The sequence below is a fragment of the Nerophis lumbriciformis genome, linkage group LG32 (genome assembly GCF_033978685.3).
Source record: "Nerophis lumbriciformis linkage group LG32, RoL_Nlum_v2.1, whole genome shotgun sequence".
NCBI classification, from domain to species: Eukaryota; Metazoa; Chordata; class Actinopteri; order Syngnathiformes; family Syngnathidae; genus Nerophis; species Nerophis lumbriciformis.
This window is the reverse complement of record NC_084579.2, coordinates 11,892,201-11,905,793: the sequence shown is the minus strand read 5'-3', so window position 1 is coordinate 11,905,793 and position 13,593 is coordinate 11,892,201. Positions and strand designations below refer to the sequence as shown.

Below are 13,593 nucleotides of genomic sequence, written 5' to 3'. Positions count from 1 at the left end.
TAAACACAACAGAACAAATACCCAGAATCCCATGCAGCCCTGACTCTTCCGGGCTACATTATACACCCCTGCTACCACGCTGCTCCCTCACACATCAACCGATACCGATAATTCCTGATATTACATTTTAAAGCATTTATCGGCCGATAATATTGGCAGTCCGATATTATCGGACATCTCTAATTTTAATAGTCGGGCCCGCGTGTGCACAGATTTTCCTCCATAAGGCCCCTGAGCTAAAATGAGTTTGACACCCCTGTTTTAGAATTTGCTGCAAAAATGTTTTTCTCCCAAATTTTGAACTGAACTCTGGGTATGGCGTCTTTCCTGGGCCGGATTTGGCGCCCGCACTGCAAGTTGAATAGCCCTGCTTTAATCAAAGTGTTATGCTTCTTTTGAGCAAGCTAGATAGATTCCATGAAATCTGGGAAGGGATGAATCGTGGTTGGCCATAAGCAAAGAAAATTAAGTGATTTGAAAGCTTCCTGCTAGCAAATGTATAGACATAAAAGTACAGACGCAGTAAAAGCTAAAGCGCTTCCTTTACTATACCGCCGTCCGGCCAGAGATAAAAGAGCGCCACTAGGCAAAGGAGGCCCTTAAAACATTCCAATATGGCCAGTGGCGTTTTGGCCAGGAACGAGAAATGTGTGGGCGTCCTCTGTCACACAAGTCCACTCCAGGCGCCACAAATACCACAGGCCTTTGTGAGAGGGTGACAAGTCACCGACACACACAGCGAGAGAGGGCCGCTCTCAAAACTAAAATCGTATTAAAATGGAAAGTTGGGAAACGACTGCGGGCACTTTTTAAGAGTCACTGCAGTGGGAGAAATTACAGCATGTCCTGGCCGCGTTGCTGAAATGACAACGGGGTGATTAAATGTGTGTGTGTGTGTGTGTGTTTAGCTTGTAAATAATTTATGGCCGTGACTCCAGCGCTCTGAGCAATAGAAGTGAGCATAATACTCACACGCTGATGCAACACACGCGTCCCTACAAAAAGCAGATGACTTGGAAATAAACACAGTCGTGAGAAAATATTAGGACACCCCATCGCGTAAAAACTTCTACTTACGAACTACTACACCAGGGGTCGGCAACCCGCGGCTCTAGAGCCGCCCTAGTGGCTCTCTGGAGCTTTTTCAAAAATGTATGAAAAATGGAAAAAGATGAGGGGGGAAAAAAATATTTCTTTGTTTTAATATGGTTTCTGTAGGAGGACAAACATGACACAAACCTCCCTAATTGTTATAAAGCACACTGTTTATATTAAACATGCTTCACTGATTCGAGTATTTGGCGAGCACCGTTTTGTCCTACTAATTTTGGCGGTCCTTGAACTCACCGTAGTTTGTTTACATTTATAACTTTCTCTGACTTTCTAGGACGTGTTTTATGCCACTTCTTTTTCTGTCTTATTTTGTCCACCAGACTTTTAACGTTGTGCATGAATGCACAAAGGTGAGTTTTGATGTTATTGACTTGTGTGGAGTGCTAATCAGACATATTTGGTCACTGCGTGACTGCAAGCTAATCGATGCTAACATGCTATTTAGGCTAGCTATATGTACATATTGCATCATTATGCCTCATCTGTAGGTATATTTGAGGTCATTTAGTTTCCTTTAAGTCATCTTAATTCAATTTATATCTCATGACACACTATCTGTATGTAATATGGCTTTTAATTTTTTGCGGCTCCAGACAGATTTGTTTTTGTATTTTTGGTCCAATATGGCTCTTTCAACATTTTGGGTTGCCGACCCCTGTACTACACACATAAGGTTGAAAATATGTCCAAAAAATGCTCCACTACCGTGTTGCTTGTGCTATTATTTTTCAGACAAACACTTTTTGGTGGCACTGCTTAAACCCCAAAAGTCAGATTCACTCTCCAAAACACCCACTGTATCTTTAGGACATTTAGCCGAATTACAGTGAAACTTGGTACACATCTTTAGGGGACTGACACGCATATGTTTGTAAAATTTGACTAGCAAGATTAGGCAAAAAATATTAGCAACTAGGGATGTAACGGTATCAGATCTCACGGTACGATATTATCACGGTATTAAGGCCACAGTACGATATTATGAAAGGAGTGGCAGGAATGTTTAAGATAACACTTAAAGTTAAAGTGCCAATGATTGTCACACACACACACTAGGTGTGGCGAAACTATTCTCTGCATTTGACCCATCACCCTTGATCACCCCCTGGGAGGTGAGGGGAGCAGTGAGCAGCAGCGGTGGCCGCGCCCAGGAATCGTTTTGGTGATTTAACCCCCAATTCCAACCCTTGATGCGGAGTGCCAAGCAGGGAGGTAATGGGTCCCATTTTCATAGTCTTTGGTATGACTCGGCCGGGGTTTGAACTCGCAACCTACTTACTGTAATTGAAGACAAACATAATGCAAAAATGTTTTAATCATATGTATTACTAAATGTATTTTCAAGGGAAAATTATTTTGCAGGGATATGATTCAGTTTAAGAGACTGTTCAAACTACAGGTGTTCACAAAGTACAAAGAAGAACAATTATGATGAACACGGCGTGGCGCAGTGGAAGAGTGGCCGTGCGCAACCCGAGGGTCACTGGTTCAATCCCCACCTAGTACCAACCTCGTCATGTCCGTTGTGTCCTGAGCAAGACACTTCACCCTTGCTCCTGATGGGTGCTGGTTAGCGCCTTGCATGGCAGCTCCCTCCATCAGTGTGTGAATGTGTGTGTGAATGGGTAAATGTGGAAGTAGTGTCAAAGCGCTTTGAGTACCTTGAAGGTAGAAAAGCGCTATACAAGTACAACCCATTTATCATTTATCATTTAACATCTTGAACCTTTTTTTTTTTTTTTTTTTAGATGATTATGTATTTAATATTTGTTTACTCACTATGGTATGGTATTGATTTATTATATATTTATTCACTGTTCTGTTACAAACGGAGAACAAGGAAATGGGATAAAATTGCTATATAAAAAAGGGGTAGGATTAAATTCTTCCTACTCCTTTTCATACGGGCTATAATGAAACAATTGGAAATATGTGATATGTGAAACTGGAACATCCACCGTTTCAAGCAAATATATTTAATTAAAAAAAAAACTAAAGTTGCATGTCTTTAAAGTGACAATGCAAACATCAAGTGTAAAACAATAATGTTCATTTTAGTGTCTTTCAACTTTTACTTTCTAAGAAGCAGTGTCCTCCACACGTGTAATGCTGTTTCTCAGAAAACTAAAAATGTAACTTTTAATAATGTAAATACCGTATTTTTCGGACTATAAGTCGCAGTTTTTTTCATAGTCAGGAGCGACTTATGTGTGAAATTATTAACACATTACCGTAAAATATCAAATAATATTATTTAGCTCATTCACGTAAGAGACTAGACGTATAAGATTTCATGGGATTTAGCGATTAGGAGTGACAGATTGTTTGGTAAACGTATAGCATGTTCTATATGTTATAGTTATTTGAATGACTCTTACCATAATATGCTACGTTAACATACCAGGCACGTTCTCAGTTGGTTATTTATTCGTCATATAACGTACACTTATTCAGCCTGTTGTTCACTATTTATTTATTTTAAACTGCCTTTCAAATGTCTATTCTTGGTTTGGGTTTTATCAAATAAATTTCCCCCAAAAATGTGACTTATACATGTTTTTTTCCTTCTTTATTATGCATTTTCGGCCGGTGCGACTTATACTCCGGAGCGACTTATACTTCGAAAAATACGGTAGCTCAATTGAAGAGAAACGCGTGTCGTCCCACGCTCTGACGAAAGATTGTACGCCGCCTCTTTTATTTTGGACTTTCCCTGATTACATGGCAACAGCTGTTTCTAAAGGGACGGGGGTCGTAAACCGCCGCCGCCTTTGGTTACAAAACAGTTCAAAGAAAAGGTCGTAAACAGCCGTTGCCCTCGGTCACAAAACAGTTCAAAGAAAAGGTGCCTGGAGGGGGGGTCAGGCCCTGCCTCCTCTCCGCTTTGTAGATCTCGGGTCAAGACAAAATCTTCCTGTGGATTACAATACATCAAAGAAACCGACACCTTCATGTCGCTCCCCATCCTACACAGTGGAGTTTTTACAAGCCTTTTGATTGGTAAGATCACAGACAGCTTTTGTCTGCTCGCCGGGAACTCATTGAAACACAAAGTTTTGTGATAACTTAGATACAATTATTCTGAAACATATTTTAATACTATGTTAAGGATTATTTGTTGATTGTGAAAAATATATATATTTTTGTAATATTACAATTCGAGGCCAATCTTTGAGGAAATATTGTGCGGTACCTCACAAACTGATGTTTGGCTTTAAATATATTTGCTGGATGACAGTTTATGAGGAGCCGTCTTGTTCAGGGTGTACGCTGCCTTTCGCCCAAGTGCAGGTCGATTGGCTCCAGCACCCCCGCGACATCGAGAGGGACAAGCGGTAGAAATATTGACGTAAGGATTGAGGATTTATCAAGTAATTTTTCAGTTTCCTCAACATTTTTTGGGGTGATTACCTCCGTGCTGTGCGACGTGACCGGCTGGCACTGTGTTGGCTTGGAAACGCTTGAGACGAAAGTATTGCTTTGCAGAACGTAGACTTTATTACATCCAATAAAGAGGTTATGTTTTCGTTTGTTTGTCTACAACGTAACTCAAATAGTTATAGAAATATTTTGAAAACAATTCCTCTCATCGACTACGAACACACTTCACTTCCTGCTTACAGCGTTCCACGACCCCACCTTGGTGCCCCGCAGAGGATTCTGGGAGATACCGCGCCGGAAAAAACGACACACTAAGTTTTTGTTTGATACAGTCAGGCGTCACGGTATTATTGTGAAAACTTTGAAATGGAAATACCGCGGTATCTACAAGACTGTTACACCCATTTGTATTAAACAGTACAGGCCAAACGTTTGGACACTCCTTCTCATTCAACGGATTTTCTTTATTTTCATGACTATTTACATTGTAGATTGTCACTGAAGGCATCAAAACTAGGAATGAACACGTGGAGTTATGTACTTAACAAAAAAAAGGTGAAATAACTGAAAAAATGTTTTATATTCTAGTTTCTTCAAAATAGCCACCCTTTGCGCTGATTGCTGTTTTACACACTATTGGCATTCTCTCGATGAGCTTCAAGAGGTAGTCACCTGAAATGGTTTTCACTTCACAAGTGTGCTTGAAGCTCATCGAGAGAATGCCAAAAGTGTGCAAAGCAGTAATCAGAGCAAAGGGTGGCTATTTTGAAGAAACTAGAGATGTCCGATAATATCGGCCTGCCGATATTTTTGGCCGATAAATGCTTTAAAATGTAATATCGGAAATTATCGGTATCGGTTTCAACCTCCCGATTTTCCTGGGACACTCCCGAATTTCAGTGCCCCTTCCGAATATCTCCCGGGGCAACCATTCTCCCAAATTTCTCCCGATTTCCACCCGGTCAACATTATTGGGGGCGTGCCTTAAAGGCACTGCCTTTAGCGTCCTCGACAACCTGTCGTCATGTCCGCTTTTCCTCCATTCAAACAGCGTGCCGACCCAGTCACATAACATATGCGGCTTTTACACACATATAAGTGAATGCAAGGCATACCTGATCAACAGCCATACAGCTCACACTGAGGGTGGCAGTATAAACAACTTTAACACTGTTACAAATATGCGCCACAATGTGAACCCACACCAAACAAGAATGACAAACACATTTCGGGAGAACATCCGCACCGTAACACAACAAACACAACAGAACAAATACTCAGAACCCCTTGCAGCACTAACTCTTCCGGGACGCTACAATATACACCCCCCCGCACCCCCAACCAATTCGGAGGTCTCAAGGTTGGCAAGTATGCTCTAGTATACTCTGGACTGAAGCTGTGTGCCTTCATTGCTTTTGTAGCTGTTGTTTTGAGGCCTGTTTTAAAAAAATAAAAAATAATGCACTTTGTGAAAGTCAAAGTATAGTATTTCCCATAGTTGTAGTGGGTATTAGGATTATCTCAGGGAGAGCATGTCCCAAATTCTAAGCTGCTGTTTTGAGGCATGTTAAAAAAAATAATGCACTTTGTGACTTCAATAAGTGCCATGTTGGCATTTTTTTTTCCATAACTGGAGTTGAAGTTGTTCTCTTATTTTGGAAAACCTTGTTTTTGATTGATTGATTGAAACTTGTATTAGTAGATTGCACAGTACAGTACATATTCCGTACAATTGACCACTAAATGGTAACACCCCAATAAGTTTTTCAACTTGTTTAAGTCGGGGTCCACGTTAATCAATTCATGGTAAAGTTACATTGTTTAATGCATCCAGCAGGGCATCACAACAAAATTAGGCATAATAATGTGTTAATTCCACGACTGTATATATCGGTATCGGTTGATATCGGAATCGGTAATTAAGAGTTGGACAATATCGGAATATCGGCAAAAAAAGCAATTATCGGACATCTCTAACAAAAACGTTACAAAAGCTGAAAATGAATTGTTCCATTGATTCCAATATGCAAATTCATCATGCAGCTGGAATGAAGAAGTTCAAGTCAGGTAAAATTGACTTTCGCCTCGAACCAGATGTTGAAATCTAAGAGCTTTCTTATCGTCATCACACTGAGTGGGAAGGGGGGCTTGGGGGGGGGGTTGCACAATGTTATGCTCTTCTTCCATTACAAATCACTCACAATGTTGATTCCCTGGTTTTCCTCAAATTCCTGGAGAGCTTTATTAGGCATGGCTAAATCGATTATTCGCTTTAGGAACTGGCGCTGAACAAAAGACTTGACTTTTCTGAAAAAAAGTTCAGTATCTCCCGCTAAAGCGAGGGAGATAAGTGCGGCGAGTGCAGAGAGAGGTTGGATGCACTTTCCTCATAAACAACAGTAAAGAGGGCCATGACCCGGGGAGTCAGATTTCCGCGTATTCTCTTTGCAGTCTCTTTTTCCACTTCTCTCCTAGCGCCGCTAGCCAGTGTGTCTGGCCTCCCTCACCTCCCTGCTTTTCCCCTCCTCCCCATTCCAACGGCAGTTTCCACAAAGGCACCCCCCTACCCCCCTCAAAAAAAAAAAAAAAAAAACGGTGCGCGTGAGCCGTGATCTTCCTAGCTGCTCTGGCTTCTAGTGTGAAATATCATCGAAGGTGCGATAACTTACCTTCCAAGTAACAGCTGGAAGACGACGAAAGCCCTTTCTTAGATTTACACCCCACCAATTTCAGGCATATCTCCAACATTTTCATTTGCTTTCTCGTCCCTTGCCGCCTGGAAAACTTTCAAATTCTCTTGAGCGTCTCCTCCTTTTACATGTGTCCCACAGAAGGATAGTTCAAAGACCGATCCACGATTGATGTAGAAGTATACTGATCTTCTGGACTTTAATGTCAGTCCTGGTGCTGGGACAAAAAGAAAAACTCTACCAACATTCTCTTCCTAGGATTTCCATGTTTTGTTTTTTTTTCTTTCCTCCTGTCCAACGAGAATCCGAAAATGCTGGCCGGCGGTCTCGCTGGGCTGGTGTCAGTGGCAGGCTGGTTGTCTCTGCGCTGCCATTCCTCTGTCCCGCCGCCCTTCTTCGTGTGGACTGTGGAGCCGAGGCGCAAGGACGAGTTAGCGCTGCAGATGCCAACAAAGGGCCTCTTTCAGGACCGGCCTGCTGCACTCAATGACATCAGCTGGGCCCTCCCACCTCCAGCAACACACACACCCACACAATGAAAGAGCACATGCACACACTTAAACACACCAACAGCTGCTCACCGGCGTCCACGTCCACTAAAAGGTAAGACGCAAAACCTCCAGAGTCCTCATTAGAACACTTAAATTGGGTTTTGCGACAGAGCCTCAATGTTTTCCTTTTCCTGCTGAAGTCATCCGATGCTTACAAGAAGCTCCGCCTCCAACTTTTTAAAACACCCCCCCTCTTCCTTTTCCTCACAGCCACGCGCTCTTCGCTCCAGTTTGGAATGTTTACAGGTTAAGGAATTAGCGCTCCGGCCTATATAGGGACAATCAGCATTAGAGAAACAAAACAAAACACAGACGCCACAACTAGTCCAACAACTGCAAACGTTATCTTTTTCACCCCGAGAGTAACACGTCAGTCAGGGAATTTGGGGACAGCCGCAGTGGTTTGACCATATGAGGAAGGACGGGCTAATCCTTGGCAGAAGCCGAGCGCTTGCAACACATGTTTAATCCCTTTCTTCTTCTGCCTCTCCAAGCGCTGAATAATTCAAGGTTGTAGTCCCACATCTGTGGTCGCTCCACCCAAATCAAAAATCCTAAGACTGTAAACTTAAATTCAAGTATACACAAAATCACCTAACATATCCAGTAGGGTCCTCTGCAGTGGACATGTGTTTTTGGTCTAGAGTTATAACACTATTGTCCACTATGAAGTTGTCACGATAGCAGAACTTCAGTAGTTAATAGGGATGTCCCGATCCAGGTTTTTGCACTTCCGATCCGATACCGATATTGTTTTTGCACTTCCGATCCGATACCGATACTGATACTGACCGATACTGGCCTATCCGAGCATGTATTAAAGTTTAAAGTTATTTAGCCTACTTAGTTGTCAGAATCATGTTGAAAAGGGTTTTAGTACTCTTGATAACAACTAGCCAGCTGAATTAGGGGAGTTTGAATAATACACAATGGTTGGTAACAAGAAACTGACCTGTTTATTCAATGATAAACACAAAATAGACAAAATTATACATGACAAACAGAAATGGCATCATTGAAACTAGGGCTGGGCGATATGGCCTTTTTTTAATATTGCGATATTTTAAGGCCATATTGCGATACACGATATATATCTCGATATTTTGCCTGAGCTTTGAATGAACACTTGATGCATATAATCACAGCAGTATGATGATTCTATGTGTTTTGATTGATTGATTGAGACTTTTATTAGTAGGTTGCACAGTGTAGTACATATTACGTACAATAAACCACTAAATGGTAACACCCCAATAAGTTTTTCAACTTGTTTAAGTCGGGGTGCACTTAAATTGATTCATGATACAGATATATACTATCAGATATATACTATCATCATAATACAGTCATCACACAAGATATTCACATTGAATTATTTACATTATTTATAATCCAGGGTGTGGAGGGGGGCGCCGGATGTAAGTGTCAAAAAGACAGCCAAAAGAGAAATTTATATGAGAATAAATCTAAAGTTAAAATATAGGGTAGAAATGCACCCATTTGAAGGAAATGTAGTCTTGATTTTCAAAATGTTCTTTCAAGGCTTGCATGTCTACATTAAAACATTATTCTTCATACTGCATTAATATATGCTACTTTTAAACTTTCATGCAGAGAAGGAAATCACAACTAAAAAAATCACTAATTTTTTCATACGGTGTTGATGTGGAAATTTTTGCCTCTGCATTTTGATGGTGTGGACGTGTGGCACCGAATGGAGATAAGCGTCTCGACAGACGTTATAATATTTGAACAATGATGACGAAAACTGTTTTCTCTGTCGTGTCGGTGTGTCGAAAATTGTTATGCGCTTATTTTTTTATGTGATTTTGTGAGTGGCATATAATTGCTATGCGCAGAGGATGCTTGAGCAGTTTGCAATTGCACAAGCGCGCACCTTAGAGAGAACGTTGGTCACACGGCTGCGCTAGCATCACAGCTAACGTTAGCCATGCTGCTACCTCTCTGCTCGGGGAGGACGTATATGTATGTGACGTATGACGTGACAGTATGTGCCGTGTGTAAGAAGGTGCACTTGCTGTCTGTGAGAGGGAGACACAGGAAAGAGTGAGAAGAGCCTGTCGTGTAATGCCAGCAGCTAAAAGCAACTGCGTGAGAATCTACAGACCTGTGGATGTGTTGAAGGTGTGCTGGAAAATGCGGAACGGAAATCAGGGAGCAGCAGAAAAGTGGAATGTATTATTTAAATAGGTGCTTTGGAAAACACGGACCGGAGTTTTTTTTTAAACTGGATCTGGATCGGCATTTTCCCATGCCTTGCCGATACGCAATTTTTGGCAAATATCGGCAGCCGATCCGATCCAAATATCGGATCGGGACATCCCTAGTAGTTAATACAGATTTCTATGAATTTCCACAAGAGTCAATACATATTTAATACTACAATAATAATAAATAAAAAAAACTGAACCCATGTACTTTTAAATTCACTACCTTATTGAAAACTGTTTCAAAGTGTAAAGTATTTAGGACAGGGGTGTCAAACTAATTTTAGTTCAGGGGCGACAAAAAGGACTTAAAACAAACAAAAAAAGGAAAGAAAAAAATATATAAAAACTTATAATTGACATATTTAAGGCTCCAATTACTTCACATCAAATATTACACTTTTAAATATTTTTTGAGTACAATATTACTTAATATTTTGTGTTTTTGCCATTAAAAACTACATTTTCTGTGACATAAAGGGCTTAAAACAAACAAAAAAGGAAAGAAAAAAATACATAAAAACTTAAAATTGACATATTTAAGGCTCCAATTACTTCACATCAAATATTACACTTTTAAATATTTTTTGAGTACAATATTACTTAATATTTTGTGTTTTTGCCATTTAAAACTACATTTTCTGTGACATAAAGGGCTTAAAACAAACAAAAAAGGAAAGAAAAAAATATATAAAAACGTATAATTGACATATTTAAGGCTCCAATTACTTCACATCAAATATTACTCTTTTAAATATTTTTAAACTAAAATATTACTTAATATTTCGTGTTTTTGCCATTAAAAACATTTTCTGTGACAAAAAAGCCGCATGGAGGAAAATCTGTGCACACGCAGACTGGAAAATTAAAATCATTAAATCTAAAAAATAAAGACAACTTCAGATTGTTGTATTTGTCTTACTTTGGGCAAAAATAGAACAAACACATTCTGAAAATATTCCAATAAAAATATAGAAAAAACTACCGGCATCAGTCAAGTTTAGATCCATGAAGGAAAGAAGAAAATGAATGAATGTTTATAAATGAATACATTTACATATGCATAAACATTTATTTTCTTTTGTATTGTTTTTTTTAATGAATTAAGTAACGTTTATGACAACCTTTTTCCAAAACACAATATAGAATGTGAGATTTAACAAGATAATGCATACATTTATCATTTGTTTTCAAAACGCTTACAAAAAAGCGGGACCCCAAATATTTACTCTGGGACTCAATTTTTATGATTTGATGGGGTCCCTGGGACCCCATTTTGAAAATTCCTAGCGCCAACACTGATGGGAGTATTGGTGTGTGCTAAACAGCAGCAGGCGGCTGTGGCCTGCGGGCCGGTTCTAATACTAATCAAATATCATCCCGGGGGCCATAGATATTTATTTCGCGGTCCGGATCTGGCCCTCGTGTCTTGACTTTGACACATAGGATTTAGGATCACTGTGCTTCAACATCTTTGTAGCCTCCCAGTAAATCCAAACAAACTGCTCATAAATATGCTAATAAATAACAAAGTCAACTATCTTACATTCTAAAAATGTATTAAAAAAAACCCAAACAGTATTGTGCTTTAATATTCTCTCAATATGGTGGTGGCACGACATGTCATGTTTATGAAATAGACTGGTAAAAAGGCTATAACATATATCTAAAGAAAACTGTCAACATTTCTGCCCTTTCTTATTTCGTTAGGCCTTTTTTACTCTATTTTCTGTTTTTAACCCATTTAACTTATGGAAGCGATAAAGGTTGTTTGCACGCTTCTGGAGGTTTTCTGCACACTATGGTAATGCAATCTCCCTGGGCTTGTGGTGGCAGATCTCCGCTCTCACTTTCGCAGTGAATTATTTCGTGACCGCTTGTATTTGATTCGCAAAATGCATGACGCATAATAAACCTCTCTTTCACCTTCAATATGTAATTCTACTCGCTAAATATAGCGGCAAAGTTGGTAAAGTGCATCACAGATCATTTTTGCTACGTGTTATTGTTTCCTTCTCGAGCGGAGGATATCTGAGGGTGCGAAGTTGAAGCTTAAAGGCATACTGAAATGCGATTTTCTTATTTAAACGGGGATAGCAGGTCCATTCTATGTGTCATACTTGATCATTTTGCGATATTGCCATATTTTTGCTGAAAGGATTTAGTAGAGATCATCGACGATAAAGTTCGCAACATTTGGTCGCTGATAAAAAAGCCTTGCCTGTACCGGAAGTAGCAGACGAGTAGCGTGACGTCACAGGTTGTGGTGCTCCTCACATCTGCACATTGTTTACAATCATGCCCACCAGCAGCGAGAGCGATTCGGACCGAGAAAGCAACGATTTCCCCATTAATTTGAGCAAGGACGAAAGATTTGTGGATGAGGAAAGTGAGAGTGAAGGACTAGAGGGCAGTGGGAGTGATTCAGATAGGGAAGATGCTGTGAGAGGCGGGTGGGACCTGATATTCAGCTGGGAATGACTAAAACAGTAAATAAACACAAGACATATATATACTCTATTAGCCACAACACAACAAGGCTTATATTTAATATGCCACAAATTAATCCCGCATAACAAACACCTCCCCCGTCCCGTCCATATAACCCGCCAATACAACTCAAACACCTGCACAACACACTAAATCCCACAGCCCAAAGTACCGTTCACCTCCCCAAAAATGCTACAGCACATATATTTCCCCAAAGTCCCCAAAGTTACGTACGTGACATGCACATAGCGGCACGCACGTACGGGCAAGCGATCAAATGTTTGGAAGCCGCAGCTGCATGCGTACTCACGGTACCGTGTCTGCGCATCCAACTCAAAGTCCTCCTGGTAAGAGTCTCTGTTGTCTCAGTTCTCCACAGGCCAATGGTAAAGCTTGACTGTCATCTTCCGGGAATGTAAACAATGAAACACCGGCTGTGTTTGTGTTGCTGCAGTCGGCCGCAATACACCGCTTCCCACCTACAGCTTTCTTCTTTGCTGTCTCCATTGTTCATTGAACTAATTGCAAAAGATTCACCAACACAGATGTCCAGAATACTGTGGAATTTTGCGATGACGCAGTGGAAGAATGGCCGTGCGCGACCCGAGTGTCCCTGGTTCAATCCCCACCTAGTACCAACCTCGTCATGTCCGTTGTGTCCTGAGCAAGACACTTCACCCTTGCTCCTGATGGGTGCTGGTTAGCGCCTTGCATGGCAGCTCCCTCCATCAGTGTGTGAATGTGTGTGTGAATGGGTAAATGTGGAAGTAGTGTCAAAGCGCTTTGAGTACCTTGAAGGTAGAAAAGCGCTATACAAGTACAACCCATTTATCATTTATTTATTTATTGAAAACAGACGACTTAATAGCTGGCCACCATGCTGTCCCAAAATGTCCTCTACAATCCGTGACGTCACGCGCTGACGTCATCATACCGAGACGTTTTCAGCAGGATATTTCGCACAAAATTTTAAATTGCACTTTAGTAAGCTAACCCGGCCGTTTTGGCATGTGTTGCAATGTTAAAATTTCATCATTGATATATAAACTATCAGACTGCGTGGTCGGTAGTAGTGGGTTTCAGCAGGCCTTTAAAAGTTGTGTTGCATAAATATGATTGAAAAAATAGGGGATGTGCAGT

The 13,593-nt window shown here is 40.6% G+C and overlaps 1 protein-coding gene across 3 annotated transcripts in view; it reads right to left on the bottom strand.

Moving 5' to 3' along the window:
• The window catches only part of abl1 (c-abl oncogene 1, non-receptor tyrosine kinase), a 91,184-nt gene that overhangs the window by 37,472 nt on the left and 40,119 nt on the right, over positions 1-13,593 (bottom strand). Inside the window, exon 1 of one of the 3 annotated variants that reach the window (XM_061926878.2) lies at positions 7,164-7,864. The exons of the other annotated variants lie outside the window; for them this stretch is intronic. Coding sequence (XP_061782862.1) covers positions 7,164-7,248 — 85 coding nt within the window. The 5' untranslated portion in view covers positions 7,249-7,864. Of the gene's footprint in view, positions 1-7,163; positions 7,865-13,593 lie in introns of those variants that run through there. 3 annotated transcript variants of the gene reach the window in all.